Source organism: Bison bison, unplaced genomic scaffold, assembly GCF_000754665.1.
Source record: "Bison bison bison isolate TAMUID 2011002044 unplaced genomic scaffold, Bison_UMD1.0 scf7180017864456, whole genome shotgun sequence".
Taxonomy (NCBI): Eukaryota; Metazoa; Chordata; class Mammalia; order Artiodactyla; family Bovidae; genus Bison; species Bison bison.
The window spans coordinates 26,414,646-26,436,890 of record NW_011495018.1 but is presented as its reverse complement, the minus strand read 5'-3'; the positions used below and the strand labels follow the sequence as shown (position 1 = coordinate 26,436,890).

Here is a 22,245-nt window from a genome sequence, read left to right as displayed (position 1 = left end):
CATGGTATACAGCGTCTTTTATATTCATCTGCCTTTACAATCATACCTGTGAAAAAGGTTAAAGTTAGCATATCTATTCCATTAATAGGCTTCCCTGGTGGCCCAGCTGGTAAAGAATCTGCCTGCAATGCTGGAGACCTGGGTTCCATCCCTGGGTTGGGAAGATCCCCTGGAGAAGGGAATGGCTACCCACTCCAGTATTCTGGCCTAGAGAATTCCAGGGACTGTATAGTCCATGGGGTGGCAAAGAGTCAGGCACTACTGAGTGACTTTCACTTTTACTCCATTAACAGTGACTCAGCCAGAAACCCGCCGGTACCTAGTCTGTTATCCTGGCCATAGACAGACATATGACCCAATCTGGCCTAGTCCTTGAGAATCTGAAACTATAAAGAAAAGAAAGCCTGTCTCTTTGTGACTGGAGTGGTTGTATGTGAACTTGGAAGCAGAAAAGCTTGTGTGTTTAAGTGTGCCCTTAGAGGGAAAGGCAGAGAGAGCTCTGTGAGTCAGTGGTTTCTTGGTTCAGTCTTCCTGAGGACTTTCTGGGGTTTTTGGGCCGTTTTAAGGGCTAACACAGCTTTGCTTGGGTTTTTTTGTTTTAGTTTCCCTCTACACCCAACCAAAAAAAAAAAAATCTTAAAAAAAAAAGTACTTCCCTACTACTTGGTAAATAGCTATTACCCTAAGCTTCCCCCTCCACTCCCAAGTGCTCCTTTTTTTCAATCCAGTCCTTCCCCATGAGCCAACAAACTATTGATGTTGGCATATCAGGACTCTGTTCTTGTATGCATTCTGTTAGTGCCCATGTAACTCACCCTTCCCCCTCCTCCCGCCCCCCCCCCCCAATTCTTACCTTCTAGACATTGCCATTGTCACCGGCTTCTGTGAATCCAAGAGGACTGGCCCAGTCCTCACATGGGCCTTCCCTGGCTCTAGTTTTCCCAGATGGGCATCCCTGGGAAGCTATGTTGACCAGCCTCCACTGCTTCTTACTGCTCAGCCTGAAGTCCTAAGTGGGGCTGGGGAAGTGGCTTCCCTGGTGATGGTGCTGGCATTTGACCGCAGCTGCCCCACTGCTGATTAGCACATCTGGAGTCACCCTCAGATGTCCACTTGGAAGAAGTACAGCATCAGTGAGACTCTGGTTTGGGAGAGTTGGGGAGGAGGTGGGGGTACAGTAAGGGGGATTTCTAAGGCATTGGCTGAGGGCTCCAGCAGCTCAGTGGGCATTTCTACAAGTGGGGGAGATCATGGAGTATGGATGGGGATAATGGGAGAGTTTGGGGCCTAGGGATGCCCTTGAAGCAGTCCCCTTTTAAATAATTTGTTAATTTCACCTCCATTTAATAGGATATATATTTTTAAAGAACTAGTGAATAAGAACTATTTTTATCCATTAAGATGAAAACTAACACTTAGCACTTGCTTTGACCATATTTCTAAAAATATGTTAACTCATTTGAGTATTGTAATTACCAAACACTCCAGTTTTAAAGACAAGGAAATTTTAAGATCAAGTGGTTATCCCAAGCAACCCAGCAACAGAGCTCATACTCTTAAGTCCTATCCTCAAAACCATGTTATGTTTGACCCAATTATATTACTACTTGATAAAATAGATAATATTTTAAAGGTCTATAAAAATATGAATATAACTGCTGTTAGTTCAGCAGAAGCTAAGAAGAATCAAGAGGGGATTGGGTTGCATGACCCATGTGACTTTCCAAAGCACCTACCAACACCCTCAAACCAGAAGATGCCTCCTGTTGAAAGTGCTGCTATGCTACTAGAATTCATCTTGGGGGCAAGAGACTCTTGTTAATTTCCATTCTATCTATGCCACAAAGATGAGGCATTTAAGCAAGGAGCATTGCAAGATCACTCAGGGTGGACATTAAGAAACAGAAACCACACAGGTTGTTCAAGACCCAGCAATCCACAGAGCACTGTGCAGTGATATTTGTGGCCTTGACTAGTAGCAAATGGAGGCTCCAACAGTTAATTTAGGTGACATGGAAATGTTACTAATGGACACTACCATGCTTAATCAGCCAAACTGACTAGGACTCATTCTAGGGCTAAGAAGGGGAGCTGTCAAAATGATGCTGACTCTTATTTTTCTTACTATTGCCACTAAACAGGTGATCACTGAACAGGTGATCAATTATGGTATATCCTGGCAGTTTTTAAAACTTCTAAACAATTTTTTTTCTAAATATAATATTTTATAATTGCTCTCTTGGCTTTACCTACACCAGTGTACACTGGATATAGTATTGCAGATTAAACTTAACAATTTAGGAATTGCAGAACAATGAGACATTGATACCATTTGGAGATTTTGGTCAATGATCCCGCTGATTATCACCTTGGAATGCAGTCAGTCCATAGGCTATGGAAAGGCAAAGCAGTTTTCTGAACAGTTAATCTCATTACTTATCATCATCTACATGAATAAAGTGAGAAACTATTTCATGGAAATATAAGAATTCCTATCACCAAATTCCTTCGCTTGTGGCTGTGTTTCTCCACACCAAACAATTCTCAAACACCATGTGGATGTCCTATAATATAGTTCAACTCAATTCTGACACATCTGGAGATAGCATCGGATTCCACAAGATAAGGTCTCAGTCCCATAAGACTGCCCTCCACTTTAGATGTCAACTGAAAGCCCAGATTGTCAACTCTGCTTCTGACCCACTGGCAATAAATAGGTTCCTGAGACTCCTTCCTTGGGCTCAACTAATTTGCTAGAATGGCTCACAAAACTCAGAGAAACATTTACCAAATTACCATATAAAAGGATCTGACTCAGGAACCTCCAGATGGAAGAAATGCATAAGGCAAGGTATGGGAAAAGACTCAGAGCTTACTTGCTCTCAGCACTCTCTCCAAACCCTGTCCTTGTAGGATTTTATGGAGACCTCCATTACATAGGCATGATCGATTAAATCCCTGGTGACTGATCCAGCCTCTAGGTCAGGGGTGGGGCTGGAAGTTCCAGTCTTCTAATCACATGGTTGGCTCCATTGGCAACTTAACCTCCATCCTTAGCCACTTTCCAAAAGTCACCTCATTAACAAGACACCTGTACTTCTCTCATCACTTAGGAAATTCCAAGTGTGTTAGGATCTCTGTGCCAGGAATGGGGTCGAAGACCAAATATATATTTCTTATAAATCACAATATCACAAAATGAGAAAACGTGTTTTTTCTGTTTACTAAACTGTTGGGTGGGACACAAAGTTAAGTTCTGTTGTAATAAATATGAGATAAAGATGATTATGTCTAGAATGCTTACGTAGAAAATATCTTGTAATTTACAAATGATTTAGGGCTTGGTAAAAGTAAACCACTTTGTTCACATTGACAGCAGAGGGAATAATCTTTAACATTCTATGATTTTTTTTCCAATTACAGAGAAATGCTTACAGAAGAAAATGGGAAATACAGAAAAATATAAAAGATAAAAATCATAATCTCATAATGTTTCTGGTAATTCTATAAAATTAGAAATGGCAGTAGTGGCTAAGAATAATTTTTTGTCTTTAAGACTGTCTATACTACTACTGTGAAAATATTTTTAATTAAGAATAAAATAGATCTTGAATATTCTGAGATAAAATCTTATTCATTCTTGAATAAAAATAATTCATGTTATTTTAGACATTTATTCATGCAGGACAAACATTTTTATAATGATTAAGACTAAAATCAAACAATTTGCTATCAAAAATATGACACTAAGAGAAGATTCTACTTAAGTTTTCTGATATAAGAGAAATCATTTTAACCAAATGAAATTATTTTTAAGATGATTGATTTGATCTTACATTTTCCACAGTATTTTTACATTTGAACAAGAGCAGGAAATGTTTTCATTCTTAATCTTTCAACTTCAGCCTGTAGTATTGAAATCTGATCAGCTTGTTGTTTTGAAATTTTTGTTAACTTTTGTTGTCTCATCATGTTTTCGTATCGTTCTTTGGCAATCTTTTCACAGGTCAGTTTAGACCCTATCCCCAAAATGAAGAAGGAATTAGTTGAATTATTATCTACATTTTAAAATACAGAAACAGCACTCTGAAATAGTTAAATATATGGAACAAATACTGGTAGTTTTATAACCACTGTACAGATTTTAGGAATTCTGATTACTTTTAAACAAACTGACAGTTAATTAAAGAAAAAAAATCTTACCCATTGCATTACAGATGTCTTTTCTCTCTGAGACAGCCACCAGCTCTTCTCGTAAATTGCAACTTAGGGTATAATTTGCTATATCTTTTTGATTGCTGTACCTTCTCAGTTTTTTAAGCAGCTTTTTGCAGTTCTCCACATTTTTTTTGTGGGTCTGAAATTTTTGTTCCCAGGACATCCCACAAAAATAATTTTGAAAGAAAATATTTTATAAAGATATTATTCTTAAAATTTAAATACATTGTCATTATTAAGATATCTTACCACCATACCCCTAGTGCTTAGCATAATGCCCACACACAGTAGGTACTTAAATTATTTGTTGAAAGATAGAATGGTCTGTTAATACACATTTTAGAAGAAACTTTATATATTCTTAGAAATGAGAGATTTTAAGAACACAGCCTGGAGAATACTTTGTTTCCATCTTATATATGTTAAACACTCAAAACTGAGTGCTCAGGCAGTTAGGGTAAAACAAAGCCTTTACAATGGCTAGGAAAAACTATCAACACTTCTACTACATAAAATCATAACCGAATGTGAAACAGGAAATTGACCTATACTCCAGTAGCCCCAAAGGATGTTGAAGTGCTTCACAACCTAAATGTCCATTAACAGATGAATGGATGAAGATGTGGTACATATATATAATGGAATATTACTCAGTCATTAAAAAGAATGAAATAATGACATTTGCAGCAATATGAACAGACCTGGAGATTATCATACTAAGTGAAGTAAGTCAGACAAAGACATATATGATCTTGTTTACACCTGGAATCTAAAGAAAATGATACAAATAGACTTATTTACAAAACAGAAACATACAGATTTAGAGGACAAACTTATGGTTACAGAGCTGGGGAAGGGTGGGGGGGGGAACAGAATGGAAGGTTGGGATTGAGATATACACAGTTCTATATTTAAAATAGATAACCAACAAGTGAAGTCGCTCAGTTGTGTCCAACTCTTTGTGACCCCATGGACTGTAGCCTGCCAGGCTCCTTCGTCCATGGAATTTTCCAGACTAGAATAATGGAGTGGGTTGCCATTTCCTTCTCCAGGGGATCTTCCCAACCCAGGGATTGAACCCAGGTCTTCTGCATTGCAGGCAGACTCTTTACCATCTGAGCCACCAAGGAAAGCAAGAGGATAACCAACAAGGACCTACTGTATAGCACAAGAAACTTCGCTTAGTATTCTGTAATAACCTAAATGGGAAAAGAACTTGAAAAAGAATGGATACATGTATATGTATAACTGAATCACTTTGCTGTACACCTGAAACTAACACCATTATTCATCAACAATACTCCAATATAAAATTAAAATATTTTTTAAAGTCCTTCAGGCTATCACAATGGTTATGGTTGCAAAGACACTATTTAGGGACCTCTAATTACATCCATCCTAAAGGAAATCAGTCCTGAATGTTCACTGGAAGAACCAATGTTGAAGCTGAAACTCCAGTACTTTGGCCACCTGATACAAAGAACTGACTCATTTGAAAAGACCCCGATGCTGGGAAAGTTTGAAGGCAGGAGGAGAAGGGGAGGACAGAGGAAGAGATGGTTAGATGGCATCACCGACTCAATGGACATGAGTTTGAGTAAACTCTGGGAGTTGGTGATGGATAGTGAGGCCTGGCGTGCTGCAGTCCATGGGGTTGCAAAGAGTCGGACATGAATGAGCAACCGAACTGAATTACATCCTGAATATCATTATAAAAGACCAAGTTTTTATAGGTTCTATTTGGATTCATGGTTTGAAAACTATTACTTTGTTCATATCATTCACAAATACTGGAAATATAATGATCAATATCTTTGATTCCTACCTTATCTAAAACAGCAATAGTCTGCTCCATTATTCCAATCTGAATGGCAATCAGAGTCTCATAGTTTGGTTCATTTAGGTACTTTGAGAGGAAAAAAAGAAACCACAAAGTAAGTATATTTTTCTCTATTTCTTCCAAGAGATAATTTTGTAAAGATTATCTTAGTTTTGGAAGTTATGTTTCTCATAAAAAATATCTATCCAAGTGAGGATTGACTTGACTTTGTGCCATAATCTTTACTCATGTTCAGTTACTGATGCATTCACCTATATACTAATAACTACCAATGCCTAGTTTATTTTCTCATTCATTCATTTATTCAACTCACCAGATATTTACTGTGTTTTATTTGACAGTGTCTCATGAGTTCCATATTAACAATATCCTACTAATAGTTAAAGATACTGAGGGAGATAACAAAGATAGATAACATGACCTAGACATCAAGAAGAAGAGAGTAAGTAATATGATACACTGCCAGAAGATACATAAGTGACATGCAAATTAAAAGGTGGTTTGAGATGGGCTATGATTTCTCTGAGCTTGGGAAATCAAAAGGCTTTATGGATTAGGTGGCATTTAAACCAGACCTTCAAAAGTAGATTCGGGATGTGAAAAAAATTGAGGAAAAATATTCCAGGTAGAAGAACCAGTATTGCAAAGGCACAGAGGTAGAATCCTAGAAAATATAATCAGTTTGGTTTGAAAATACTGGTGTGTAAAAGACTAACAGGGGAAATGAATTTGAGAAAGATTGAAGGACACTCAACACCACTTAAGAACTTGAAAATTCATTGGCCAGGTAAGAAGAGGAAGTTTAAAATAGAGCAGAGTAGGAATGTTAGAGCTGAATAGAAATGTGAATCTATAGATGAGATAGAGAAAAACCCAAAGTCAAGAGACTTGTTAGAAGATTGTTATAAAATACTAGAAACCATTGAAAAGGAAGAACTGAAGCAAGGTAAAGGCTAGGGGCCCAAAGAATGAGGGGATAAATGGATACACTAGGCAAGGCTTGGAAGACAAGGGAAGCAGAGGAATCAGAGGACAGCAACTTTAACCCCAAGTGAATGGCTGAAAGAACAGAAATAAGCAAAATAAGAAGAGGTGCTGTTGGGAGATCACACAGAAATAATGCTTGAGAAAGGTCAGGTTCAGAGAAGTGAGACTGGAATTGAATTGGAATCCAGAAAGCTTGGATGAGTCTTAGGAGTGATCATGGAAGTTAGAAAAAGAGAAGTCATCAAAGGAGAGGACACGGAAAGAAACACAGAGCTGAGGGCAGAATCTTAATCACTATACTTAAGAGGTAGAAACAAAAGAGAAATCAGGAAAAGAGGCAGAGTGATTTGACATGTTGGAAGAAATACAGGAGAAGGGAGGGATGATCAAAGCCAAAACAACAGGCAATATTAAAAATGAAGATGGACCTCCCAGGAAGTCGAGTGGTTAAAACTCTGCTTCCACTGTGGGGGGCGAGGGAGTTTGTGGGGAAATATACATATGATCCCTGGTTGGGGAATTAAGATCTCACATGCTCCTGGCCAGAAAGAAAAAAAAAAAAAGAGACAGAGGGAATGAAGATGGTCAATGTCAAATACTACAGGGATGGTGATGATTGGGAAAGGGATCACTAGATTTGACATTTAGGAAATTCCTGGTGAACTGCAAGATAGAACTATACTACTGACTGGGTCACAAAGAACCAGAGGCAGCAAATGTAAACTACAGAAGAAACAGACAGAATCCAGAGTCACATTATGAAATACTATGCATAGGACATGCTTGACATCACAGAGCATCTTATTAAATATTGGTTGAATGAGTGAATACTTTAATGACTGAAATTAAAATTATATAGTGGGGCACAGGGAGAACTTACCTTTTGACGATCTCTTGAAAAAAACAGCATCTGAATATCCCACGCCTTCTGATTTAGATCTTCCATTTCCATCTCCATCTTCTTATGTTCCCACTCAATCTGAAATATTCCTTTATGGACTTCTTTACTTTCCATCATGCTAGCAACTTTCTTTTGTCCTTGAGTCTTAAAAAAAAAATCACACACACAACTGGCATTCGTATTAACATTCTGCATTCAGAATAGTTGAAGCTGAATGCTTTTCTTAGAAAACACTTGGAATGCAGAGATAATTCTATCTTCTTTTAAAAATGTAGCAGACATTAAAAATTACTTCATGGGCACAATCTGATCATGATATAAAGCAAGATAGTTACTAAACAGAAAGGATTATAAGATAATTTGGCATAGCCAGTTTACTTTTATGTCAATGATTAGGCAGGAATTCCTTCTGCCATCATCAATCTGTACATGTTTGTACCCCTATTCTCCCCTGCTTCTTGACACTAAAGATAAAGGACTGTAGTTTAATGCACTAGGCACAACAGTATCTGGTTGGTAGCTAGTGAGAAAACAAGAGAATTGAATAGGTTAAATATAATATTTAATCATTTGGATGTTCTATACTTCACTTCAAATGGACTACATGAAGTTCAGTAATATTTTCATATTTTCATGTTCCCCCAGATTGCTAACAGTGAAACTACTAAGATTCTAAAATAAATTTGCATGTGAGTTTCATCAGTTAACATTTTATATTTTTCCTTTCTTCTCCTTAGAGAACTTAGCTTTTTCAAGATCATTAGACTATGGACTACTTCTCTTTGTAAAAAGTAGTATGGAGAAGGAAATGGCAACCCACTCCAGTATTCTTGCCTGGAGAATCCCATGGACGGAGGATCCTGGTAGGCTACAGTCCATGGGGTCGCTAAGAGTTAGACAGGACTGAGCGACTTCACTTTCACTTTTCACTTTCATGCATTGGAGAAGGAAATGGCAACCCCCTCCAGTGTTCTTGCCTGGAGAATCCCAGGGACGGGGGAGCCTGTTGGGCTGCCGTCTGTGGGGTCGCACAGAGTCGGACACGACTGAAGCGACTTAGCAGCAGCAGCAGCAGCAGTCTTTAAAAAGACTACTACTCTTTTTAAAAATTATTTTTATCTTTTGATCACTGCTTGGCCTCAATTCCTCGAATTTCTCACTTTCAATGATATTTTCTCTGTTTGCTCAGCCACCCAGCTCCCATGAACATACCCTTGATCTTGTCAACACCAGATCCCAAATCTTAAGGTCAAACATTTCTCTGCAGCAGTATCTCTCAAATGGGCAAAACATTGCCCCACCAGCGGACATTCAGCTACATTGGGAGGCATTTTGGCTGACACAACTGGAAGGGGAGGCATTGCTACGAGCATCTAGTAGGTGGAGGCCAGGGGTGCTTCTAAACTCCACACAATACACAGCACATGAGCTCTCTCCAGCAAATAACCATCCAGCTCAAAAGTCAATAGTGCTGAGGTTGAGAAACACTTCTGTCAAACTACTACATCTCCTCTCTGCTTTCCTTTCAATTTTTTCATAAGATTTATTAATAGTCCTGGTCTCAACTTCCTCACTTCATATTATTTCTTCAGCCATCGCCATTTGAGCTCCTGAACCAACACTCCGAGTGTTGAGAACCATGCTCTTGTCAAGTAATTGATATAGTGCATGGTTCCCTCTTCCATGGAACTGTTTATTTCATGGTTTTTAAGTATATAGAAGATCAATATGGAAATAAAGGATTTGAACAAGACCTAAGAGACATATACAGAATGCCTCACTCAGTACCAGCAGAATATACACTATTCTGTATTCTCAAATACAGACCATATGTTTAGCCATAAAATGAATCCAAATACATTTTAAAAGATGAAAATCATACAAAGTGTCTGATCTGACTACAAAGGAATGAAACTAGAAATCAATAACAGAAAGAAAACCTGAATATTTGCAAATATGTGGAGATTCAATCATATATTATTAAATATTCAATGGGGTCAAAGAAGAAATCATAAGCAGTATTAGAAAATACTTTTAAATGAATGTAAGTGAAAATAGAACATACCAGAACTTACATAAATCCTTCTCAAACACTTAAGAAAAAAATTGAAAAGAAGGGAATACATCCGAACATTTTATGAGGGCAATATTTCCCTGTTATCAAATCCAGAAAAAGACACCACAATAAGAGAAAATTGTAAGTCGATATCCTTGATGAATATGGATGCAAGAATCCTGGACAAAATATATTAGCAAGCCAAAGTCAAGAATACATTAAAAGGATCATACACACACACACACACACACCCCTAGACATATGTTCAGACTTCTGAAAATCAAAGAGAAAATCTCAAAGGCAGACACACTATATTAAGAGGTACAAAGATTAAAAACATACAGTAGGCATCTTATCAGAAGTTCTGTAAGCCAGAAGAAGATGAACAACTTTAAAGTGAAAAGACAGAGAGAGAGAGAGAGTCTGTCAATCCAGGGAAACCAGTAAAATATCTTTCAGTAATAGAGGTGAACCAAAGACAATTTCAGACAAAGGAAAACAGATTTCATTACCAGCAGACAATTCAGTTAAAAGTTCTTTAAGCAGAAGGTATATAATACAAAACAGAAACTTCAATCCACACAAAGAAAGATCTCTTGAAATGGTGAAATTGAAGGGAAATAGAAAATCATTTTTTCTTTATTTTTAATCACTCTAAAAGACAACTGACTGCTTAAAGGAACAAGAGTAATGCAATATGGGTTACGAGCAAGTAATACATGTAACAACATTAGCACATAATTTCCAAATAGCCCCAAATTCCCAAATATTTGGAAATTAAATAACATACTTCTAAATAATCCATAGTAACTTCTAATAGAAAGTTACATGGGGAATTAGATAATATTTTAAATGGAAAGAAAATAAAAATACAAACTATCAAAATGTGTAGAGTGTAGCTAAAATAGTGCTTAGAAGGAAATTTTTAACATTAGATGTTTATATTAAAAAACAAGCAAGATCTGAAATTAATTATCTAAGCTTATCAAACATCATTAGGTGAGGAAATTGACTCTAACAAAATGATGGTATAGTAGAATGAACATTTAACTCCATGGTCTTGAACTTCTTTTTACCTTAAAATTATTTGGGAAGCTTTTAGAAAATATATCCATGTCTAGATGTGGGGCCTGGACACACGTGTAAACTTCTTCAGGGTAGGAATCACCTACTGACTCAACTGAATGATTTCCCATAGAAATGGGGGAACATGAAAAATATTTGGCACAGCAGGTGACATGTTTTTTTCTTTTTAAAAAATGCTAATTACCCGAATCACAGAATTCAAGTCTTCAATTATGATCTTGTTGATGAGGATTGCATCAGAATAATCCAGCATTAACTGGAAATTCTCCAGTTCTACCTGTCCTTGTTTAAGGAGGATTTGGATCGTCAAATTCAACTGGAATTTCACTTTCTCTTCCTGTAATCTAAATTGAAAAAGACTTCAAAATAAGTAGTTGTGACATATTTATATTCCAAATTTCACCTATAATTTGATATATACATTCAATAAAATATGTATGATATAAAATTCAAAATTAATTTTCCTTAAGCTGAAAGGAAACACACTGGAGATTAATGTGGAAAATATTTTTCCAATGACAAGCTGTCCTAGAGATCTCTGTGATACTTCTTTTCTTGAGGATATGGAATTACACTTGGGCTATTTACAGAATGGTATGCACAGAAACACATTCATAAAGTTTTACTTCATGATTAAGAAAAGATTAATATGCTTTTGAACGTAAGTGGAAAAAAATCAGAGACACTACCAAATAACAAATCTCTTTAGGTAGATTTGTTCTGACTTCATGTATTGATCTCTGATATTATATTAACAATGTTTCATCTGCATGCTACTTATCAAATCTATTTTTAGGTAATCCATATACTTGCTTATCACCTAGATCTGAAAATGATGTTTAATGATGAACTTGCAGACATCAGAGAAGTATTTATCAATGTGGCTACAAATACGGCCAAAAGTGAAGTCAGGACAGAAGACAGTATCTTAGTCACTCAGGAAAATGCAACAAGCTCCCCTGAAGAAAAATACTAGCTTATGAGGCATACAGATGGAAATTTCTTGGATATCTGCCTAAATTCCCACACTGTTTTGCTTGTGTGGCTTGAGCCTAAAAGTACTTACTAGCAGAAACATATTCTTTGTATTTTTATGTGGAAGGAGATTAAAATAAAAGCCTTTCCCCAAACTTACATGTTTGTTAAGTAACTCACAGGGATGTAAGGTATACCATAGGGAATATAAATATAGTCAATAATATTATCAGAATTTTGTATGATGACAAATGCTAACGAGGCTTATCATGGAGATCACTGAGTAACGTATAGCAATATCAGATCACTATTGGTGCATCTGAAACTAATATAAGTAAATCATACTTCAAATTCTAAAAAGGAAAAACACTGAAAAGTAAAAAAAAAAAAACAAAACTTGATGGTTTGCAGTAAGAACAGGGAGCATGAAAGTAAATTTCATTCTGAAATAAGGTCTTACATAACAAAATGCACTTTCTCCAAGAGAAGCTATAAAGCACGAATAGGTAAAGTCAGTGCCAGCTGTAAACCCGTGAGTCAGCACTCTCCCCCCCATGATAACACAACTTAATTTAGCCCTAGCTTATATTTTGAAAACATGAACGTGAATGAAAGGTTCAAATTACAGGATGAGCTCATGGAACACTTTTTCAATTTCATGTTGCACCTTCTCATCATCCTCAGTTCTTCTCCGTAGGAAAGCCACCATTTCTATTAAGCCAGCAGCTTTCTGCTTTACCTGAAGAAATCAAACCACAAACATCTCAGAACATATGGAGCTTTAGAAATAAAAGCAAACTAATTTTAAAGAACTTGAGAAATATACATCTTTTAACTTTATTACAAAACTTAAGTCCAACTTTCTAATAAATTAGTAAAAATTTAAATCCCTGCCATTATGTAATACAAGAAACTTGAAACTTACATGGCACATCCCATGAATAATTAGAAAACTATCCCCCAAAAGTGTCAAAATTGCTTCTCATTGAAAGACAATAGGCATGCAGCTAGGATTTTTCTTATATCTTATCATCTTAGACAAAATTTTACAGTCATAGATACTTCAACAAAAATATGACAGCCTCGCACATGTGGCACCCAATTTAGGGAATCTGGGGGAGTGGAGGCAGGGTGTGGTCAAGAAGCAACAAGAGGAAGGAGTCTTTTCCCAATTAAACACACTCTCAAATTGCTACTGTTTTTTTACATTAACAAAACATTCTAGCAAAACTATAAAGTTTGTTCTGGTTGGTTCTGGTGAAATATAATTCTAGTCTATGCAAAAAGAGATGAACACTACTCAAGACCAGAGCAGACAGAAGAAGTTGTGTCTATAACAGTGTTGTCCTAGAGAAACGTCATGTGAGCCATCAATGCCAGCTGCATACATAATTTTAAATTTTGTAGGAGCCACATTACAAAAGTGAAATGAAACAGGTGAAATTAACTTTACTCTTTTATTTAACACAATATATCCAAAACATTATCATTTCAACCTGTAAAGAATATAAAAAATATTGGGACATTTTCCATTCTTTTTTTCATACTAAATCTTCTAACTCTGCCCATATTTTCCAATAACAGCATGTCTCAATTAGAACTGTTCACATTTATTTCGCATAAAAAATAACCATGTGTGGCTAATGGCCGTCATTTTGGATAGTGGGTCTACAAGTAGGCCTGTACTTAGCCCTCAATCGGACTAGGGTTAATATTTTATTTCTTTATAATTATTATTAATATTACTAACTGCTACCTTAATGGGAAACCTAAATAATTAGCTTTTCTAGAAGGACTGACCACCAGAAACTATATATTTGATACTAGGATACTAAGTGAAATGAAATACAATAGAATGATAAAATGTTATATACTTTCTGTTCATTTTCCACTTTTGCTCTTCTGGTCATGCAGAAATGTTCCCAGACAGAGGTGTCCAAGCCTTCTGGCATATTATTAGTACTGTCCAAGTCATCCATGGCTTTCATTAACTGGGCAAAGGCATCCTTATTCAATTTCCCAGATCCTGGTCGCTCTCCAAAAGGCACAAGACTGGTCGTTTCTGCATGTATTTTGTGTTTGTGAATCCTGGTATTATCAATAAAAGCCCATCAACGTTTCATATTTTCACATACAAAACAATCACTGTTAAATAATATAACCTTTAGCAGAGGTGTGACACTGCATGGCACTTCCCTGTGGTTAGTGGGTGGATTACTCCAAAGAGAAAAGCACCTGCTGGGGCCTTTCGACATCTTTGGGATCCTCAGACATGACCGTAAGTGGACGACAGATGTCCCTCAACTGCAATCAGCACTGGAAGCGTTAACTGCACAAGAAAATGTCTCCCTTCTGGGCATTTTAAGCAGGCAAGTAAATGCCTGAGAGAAGTGCGGATGTTCCCTGGTTCTGGCCCACACGTCCTCTACTGATGTCTTTGTTGCAGGTGAATAGCCTGGAATGTGTTCAGCTATGCGTGCACCTGGAGAAGTGCCTCTTTTTTATCTACATTATGGACTGGTTTTGTTTGCCGGGCTGCAGCTGGGAAGAGAAGGGTACTGAGACTTGTGCCAGCACTTACCCTCAAGGCACCTCACAATGTGCTGTGAAGTTACTATAGTTACCCTCCTTTTCTAGAAGGAAGTGAGTCTCTGAGAGAAGTGACTGACCAAGGCCACAGGTCTGAAAGGTGTGGAGTTAGTATTTAAAGCTAATGCTGCTGGACAATACAGCTTATTCTTTTTCCACTACTGCCTTTCGATAGGTCTCACTTCTTTCTTCATAGGCATATATAACTCACTCCTTTAAAAACAGGGAAACCAAGATACAAGGTTTGTTCTAGGCTGAATTTCTCAGGTTGCACATAATCTGTCAAAAGTGAGAGAATCAGTCTGTATCTTAGACACAGATAAGCCTTTGTGACAAACTCCGTGATTCCTACATTATGTTTGATTAAAAATTACGGAAATCTGTGTGGGTAAAAATTTGGAAATTTGTGAAATTAATTGTTTGGTACTCTCAAGTATCAAAATCAGATATTTCAGAACTATGTTGATAATGGTTATTGTCAGGCATTCATACTGGCATTTTTCAAACTTTGTCTTGAACACAATCACATGAGATGCTCTGAGGAAAGGGTCTGGAAAACACTTCCTACTCTATTTCTCACGTGGGATGCAAAGACTACAGAAAGTTCTGAAATGTTCTTCAGCAAAGAAAATTATATATCTTTTTCAACCCTGTATTTCCTTAAACTTATTTTGTCCTGGAAGCCTTTTATGTGTAATTCCAATTCACACCACAAGGGATGCATACGTGTTAGAACACATCTTGGGAAAAACAGTTTATAAATCTGTCTGCTATCTATATCTTGTCAGGAACGACTTTCATGTATAAAACAGAACCTATAACAGCACTATGATTACCTAGACACTTAATTTCTAAATAATGAAGTCATCAGTCTTCATTGTACTGTTAAGATATAATAATCTTTAAAAAACTGAGTTAAGATAAAAATACTTCGACATTTTCATGTAAATGATGTTACACCGAATATTATGAAATAATTTGGAGAAAAAACTAAAATCTAATAACAATTTTTTTTTCTCAGAAACATGATAGCAAAGGAGAAACAAACCTTGGTCGGCGTTTAAAAAGTTTGTAGAGTATATCCACCTGATGACTGGGAATTTCAGAAAATTCCTTTTTAAAGCTGCGATCCAGAACCTAAAGAAAAACATATCATTCCCAGGATTGCAACTTTGTTCAGAAGGCTTTTATCTGTGAAAATACTCTTCAAAATATTAATTGTATCACTTTGATTTTTAAAAATCCATGAATATTTGGTTTATAACATAGACTTGTTAAAGGGTGACCACTCACTGTGCAAGGATTTCACAAAGATTTACCTTAAAGAAGAAGCACCTCAGTAAACTAAAAATATTATTTCATGTAAGAAGTCTTAGAAACCACTTAGAACTGAAGTGAAGTGAAAGTGAAGTGTTAGTCACTCAGTAGTGTCCAACTCTTTGCAGCCCTATAGACTGTAGCCTTCCAGGCTCCTCTGTCCTTGGGATTCTCCAGGCAAGAATACCGGTGTGGGTTGCCATTCCCTTCTCTAGGAAATCTTGACCCAGGGTTTGAACCCAGGTCTCCTGCATTGCAGGCAGATTCTTTACTGTCTGAGCCACTAGGGTTTTATTTAGAACTGAAGTTTCACAAAATAATATTTATAAAACAGACAAGGTACCTCTATTTTGTTACATTCCATTCTATTCTTCTGTTTGCTTTTCTATCCTAGTCTTTTCCATTTATAAATCTGCTGGTCATAGCCTACTTAATTGATTTCATAACCAGCTAAGGGGGATTGCAACCTGAAGTTTGAAAGGCTCTGAAGTCTAGATGAGCTCTCTCTTTTTTTGTGCAAGAGAAAGTTTAAACCAGAGGAAAGTTTACAAACATTTATTTTACACAATGATTTTTGGAAATACACAATGGCATAGAATGGAGTTTACCCATAACTGAGAATTACAGTAGGAGAAAATTCTATGAGAAGATTAGATTGTATCCCTTTTAATCTTCCCCAAATCCAGGCAGCAGCAATGCTATCACATTGGGAAGTGACTGAGGCAACAGCTCTCACTTTGTCTTCCGCCAGTAAGTTGTCATAGTGTTCCTTGTACGTATCCAGGTCTTCTCTAGACTTCCGGATGGCCTCTGTGGTCTGGTTCTAGAATAACATCAGAAATAGAAGATTGGAACTGGAGAGTTTTCAGGATAAATACAAATATTGAGCATACTAAAAAGAACAAGGAATTCCCTGCTGCTGCTGCTGCTAAGTCGCTTCAGTTGTGTCCGACTCTGTGCGACCCCATAGACGGCAGCCCACCAGGCTCCCCCGTCCCTGGGATTCTCCAACCAAGAACACTGGAGTGGGATGCCATTTCCTTCTCCAATACATGAAAGTGAAAAGTGAAAGTGAAGCCGCTCAGTCGTGTCTGACTCTTTGCAACCCCATGGACTACAGCCCACTAGGCTCCTCTGTCCATGGGATTTTCAGGCAAGAGTACTGGAGTGGGGTGCCATTGCCTTCTCCAGGGAATTCCCTAGTACAAGATTAATGTGAATTGAAGTATCAATTACAGATAACATTCATAGTAGAAAGTAAACCCACTGGAGGCTTTGAAAGGACAAACATCCAATCACCTGTTTCAAAGTGTAGCCAGCTCTGTACACGAGTGTGTAAGTGACCAGGGAGCATACTACACCCTTGGCAGAGCAGTGTGGGTGATGAAATTGCACAGGCTTGGGAGTCATGTGGGCCTGGGTTCTGAGAGACTGGATACATATTAGTAAATGGAGGATGGCCAGGCCATATATAAAAATAGAACTGACTCACAGTCTGCAACCAGCCAGGAATTGAAACCACAACCTCTGCAGTGATTGGCCCCTAAACTGTCAGAACTTGGTCAATAACTTTCAGCTTTCCTAATTTTTGCCATCACTTTCAACTGAGGACCAACCAGGGAAAGCCAAATCTGCTTCCCAAACCAAACACATAGGTAGCCCAGGTTCTAATTAACTTGCCCCAGGCTTCTCCATGCCAACAACTCTTAATCAGGATACAGCTGAAGCCCTTTCTTATTTTCATTAAATGGCTTTCTCATCCCCCAGCCTGCCTTTGCGTGTCTGGCAAACACAAGTGAATGTCATATGATACTTTAAATCATTCTTTCATAAATATCATTTATTAATACTATTAATAAAACCTGACATCTTTTGAAAATTATGTGACAAGCATTTTGTATTCATTGTATCTTTCATGAAACATATCTATTAGCATTTTAAAAAATATTACAGCTTTTCATTCTATAAGCTAACCCATTACTTACATATTTAGTGAAACAGAATGCCAAATGGCCCAGAAAGAACAATACACCCTAGACAAGAGCTTGAAAATAGCTTTAATGGTTATGTCTTGTCCAAGGTCCCATAGCCAGTCAGTGGTTAAAAGTCCCAGACAGGCAGCCAAGGAACACACACACGTTTGAGAAGGAATGTAGAAAGAAAGAAGGGGCCAGGCAGGAGTGTGGACTCTTGTCAAGTGGGAGCAATTGGTCAGAAACTGCTGATACTCAGATATCAGACACTGTATTTACCCTCTCCTCCTGCTTCCTTGCAAGGTAGTTGTTCAGGAATGTTTCTCTGGAGCTTATTTCTTCATCCAACAGCAAAGAGAAAATAAGGTTGTTTATTTTCAATTCCTCCTGTAGAAATATTTTAAAAGGGGAAAAACAATCAATGTGCCCACCTGGGAAAGGATTTTCTATTGAGGGTCACAGACTTGGCACTCACCAAGCAAGTTTATGACACACGAGAAAGAAAAATTCTTTTCAAGGAAAAGGGAATATAAACTTGCAATAACTACTCAGTTGTTTTTACCTTTTTTCAATTTTCATCGCAAGATAAAACATATACATAGGAAAACACATAAAACAAATATATAGTTTAATGAGTTATTATTAAGACAAAACACCACTGTAATCACCACTCAATTCAAGAACTGGAGCTTAGCCACAGCCCTTCCATGTGCCCCCATCCTCATCTCAACTCCAATAATAACCATTGTCTTGAGTTTTGCAGTAATCACTTCCTTGTGTTTCTTTACAGTATTATTACCCAAATACGCATCTTCTGGGTATGACTGTATAACTTGTCTGTTGGAAAAACTGTCACATTTTGAAAGCCTATTATTATCCACAGGTTCTCTTTCAGCCCTTTCTTTCCCTCACATTTATTTGTAGTTATCTGTAGTTTCACCTAGTCTGAGTTTTGCTCACTGCTCACTTATGGTGAGTTCAACAGAGTCCTTTACCCCATGTGTTTCTTGAAAATTTGCAGCTGGGTCAGGGGATAGATCAGATCTGTGTCTTAAAAGACCATAGGGGACATGGTGTTTTTTGATCAGGAAACAGGTAGTGTCAAATTGTCTTTCTTTCTGAGACGTTAGCAGCTGTAGATCTCAGTGCTTAGGTTCATTAATCCTTTGAGAGCTGCAAAATGGTGATACTGTATTTCTAGCATTCCTTCTTCACTTATTAATTGAAATCCTTTCATAAAGGCATGCTTCTCCCTATCTGCTATTTGGTTACCTGGCAGTGTAGTTCATACAGAAAAGCAGAGTAAATTCCTGACACTTTCTCTTTATTAGTTTTTAGATAATAAACTGGAGAAGGCAGTGGCAACCCACTCCAGTACTCTTGCTGGAAAATCCCATGGACGGGGGAGCCCGGTAGGCTGCAGTCCACAGGGTCGCTAAGAGTCGGACACAACTGAGCAATTTCACTTTCACTTTCATGCATTGGAGAAGGAAATGGCAACCCACTCCAGTATTTTTGCCTGGAGAGTACCAGGGACGGAGGAGCCTGGTGGGCTGCTGTCTATGGGCTCGCACAGAGTCGGCCACGACTGAAGCGACTTAGCAGCAGCAGCAGCAGCAGCAAATAAACTGGTTGTTATCCTTTGAAGGCATTTTTAAAACATCACAAATTCATTAACCTAATAAATTTGATAGGCTTCAATTAATTGCAATTGTTATCATTGTTGAATCTTAAATTGTCCCATTTAGGGGATCTTCTAAAGTGGACTCCTTTTGATAGTAGCCTTTAATAATTTCCTCATTGTCTTGTATGAAAATCTTCCCTGGTGGCTCAGATGGTAAAGCATCTGCCTAGAATGCGGGAGACCCGGGTTCAATTCCTGGGTCGGAAAGATTTCCTGGAGAAGGAAATGGCACCCCACTCCAGTATTTTTGCCTGGAAAAACCCATGGATGGAGGAGCCTGATAGGCTATAGTCCATGGGGTCACAAAGGGTCAGACACGACTGAGTGACTTCACTTATATGAAAGGATGTTTTAAATATGTCTTTTAAAAATAACAGCTTTAATAAGATGTGTTTCACAATCCATACAATTCGGTTCTTTAAAGTCTGTAGTTCAGTGGTTTTTAAACTTATATTCTCAGTTGTGCGACCAACACCACAATTTTAGAGTATTTCAGCACTTTAAAAAAAAAATCCGTTAGCAGTCATTTCGCATTTCTCCCCACACCTTCCAGAGGTCTTCCTGCCTCCACCCCAAGGCAACTGCTAATTAACTTTGTCTCTATGGATTTGCCTCTTCTGGACATTTCATATAAATAGAATCACTCAACATGTGGCCCAGAGTGTCTGGCTTCATTCACTCAGCATGCTTTCCAGGTTCATTCATGTGGTAGAATGTATTAGTACTTTTTATTGTTGAATAATATGCCATTACATGAATAAACAACATTTTATTTATTCATTTCACAGTTGGACATTTGGGTTATTTCCACTTTGGGGCCATTATGATTAATGCACTCCTATGACTAATGCTGGAGCACTCATTCTCAATCTCCCCCACCAACTACTATATGCACACATTCCCTCCCTCCTGGGCCTGTGACCATGTTCTTCTCTCTGTGGCCACAACTCCTGATCAACAGCCCGTCTCCCATGGCTACAGGTCTTACTGGGTCCTGGGAATAGTGCCCTTCCCTTGCCTCTTTAGCTCTAGTCATGATACTGGCTTCCCATTACCTCTAGTCTCTGGGAGTTTCACCACTCTTTGCTGTTTCCCTTAACCCTGCCCATACCTCAGTTAGGAGTCCCTGCATTCCCTCTCTTAAATGTAACCCTTTCAGGGTATTTTTCCTGTTGGGACCCTGACAATACAGATACTGTCCAGGAGCTTCCTTAACTCCTCTCATCTTTCTTGGTTGATCCCCTTTGCTTTGGTGAGATTCATCTTCCATTAACTTGCAGAGAATGGGTGCTCAAAAATTTTTGAGACCTTGCATTTCTCAAAATATCATTACTCTCTTTTTACATTCAATTAATAGTTTGGTCTGACATAGAATCTGTTAGGAATAATTTTCCCTCAGAATTTAAAGGCTTCATTCTTCGTCTTCTTGTTTTTAAGTTATTGTATACTTCATTTACATTCTTACTGCTGAATCAAAGTAAGTCAGATTTTTCATCTGATTTTTTGGGGCATGTAGACTATTTGGTCATTCCACATATAGGATGAGCCCAACCCTTTGCCAGTTGCTGGAAATATAAGGATGAACAAGAGAGACTCAGTCCCTACCCTCATGGAGCTTAGTCTTGGGAGCATTAAAAAGTAACTCAATAAATTAAAATTCAGTTGTACTAAGTGATAGAAAGTAAAAGAACAGAATATATAACAGGAAGATCTAACCTAGTTGGGACCTGACAGACGCGTAAATATAGTGCAGGAAGCAAAGAGGTTGGAAGACAGTATTATTAGCAGAGTTGGGAGCAAGGAGGTGGTGTGAACCAGGTGGCAGAGAGTGGAACATGGCAAGTGAGGGGGCGGGTGGTACAGATGAGGCTGGAACAGGATGCAGGGCCAGCAGGTCAGGGCCTTCCTGCCAGACAGGGTGCTGGTCTTTATCCTAAGAAGAGTGAAAGGCCTTGGAGGCTCCTTAAAAGAATGTCATATAAGTGAGGCTTTTATTTACCTGGTTGACAACCATCTCGGCCTTCACTCTCCTTTCAAAGAGTCTTTTCAAATGTTCATCAAAATTCTGTGTGCCTTCTTGAATAGAATTTTGAAGTTTCTTCATTTCTGTTTCTAAAGACTAAAAGGAAATCAGCAGCAAAGTCAACATGTTGGAACATCAGATGTTCCTAGGGAGTGATTGTTTACATTTTGCCAAAAGGAAGGGGCAGGTGGAGGGCAGGCCTTGTGAGGTGTTCTGGGCTTCCCCTTCAGCCACAGATGTTACTCCTGGGTCTGTTATATTGTCTCTCTACTTTTACATATGTTTGACATTTTCCATAATACAAAGGTTTTTTTTTTTTTTTTTAAATAAACCTACAAAGGAGTCTTTTTTCTTTTGTAAATATAAGAGATGTATACAACACCTAAGACTACAGCATGCATCTACGGGAAAATCCAGTAGAGAGGGGCAAACTGGTGCTGCAGGGAAATGGGGGCGATGGCTGGAGCGACAGCATTAAGCAGATGGATGGGACGGGACCCAGCACATGGAGTGGAACACGAGGCGTGGGTGGCTACAAGGCCATTTTACCCACAAGGAACAGAAAGGGAGGAAGGATATATGGATTCAAGGCGGGT

General features: G+C 38.0%; 1 protein-coding gene across 2 annotated transcripts in view; it reads right to left on the bottom strand.

Annotated features, from left to right (window-relative positions):
- Positions 1-3,069: 3,069 nt before the first annotated feature.
- Positions 3,070-22,245, bottom strand: part of CFAP43 (cilia and flagella associated protein 43) — a 101,118-nt gene continuing 81,942 nt past the window's right edge. For both annotated transcript variants that reach the window (XM_010859400.1, XM_010859401.1), the window contains 11 exons: positions 21,626-21,745; positions 18,222-18,329; positions 16,706-16,792; positions 15,701-15,789; positions 13,938-14,151; positions 12,690-12,802; positions 11,273-11,432; positions 7,926-8,090; positions 6,044-6,124; positions 4,204-4,357; positions 3,070-4,019 (listed from right to left, as the gene is read on the bottom strand). In XM_010859400.1, the coding sequence (XP_010857702.1) occupies positions 3,853-4,019; positions 4,204-4,357; positions 6,044-6,124; positions 7,926-8,090; positions 11,273-11,432; positions 12,690-12,802; positions 13,938-14,151; positions 15,701-15,789; positions 16,706-16,792; positions 18,222-18,329; positions 21,626-21,745 (1,458 nt within the window). In that variant the 3' untranslated portion in view covers positions 3,070-3,852. The remainder of the gene's footprint in view (positions 4,020-4,203; positions 4,358-6,043; positions 6,125-7,925; positions 8,091-11,272; positions 11,433-12,689; positions 12,803-13,937; positions 14,152-15,700; positions 15,790-16,705; positions 16,793-18,221; positions 18,330-21,625; positions 21,746-22,245) is intronic.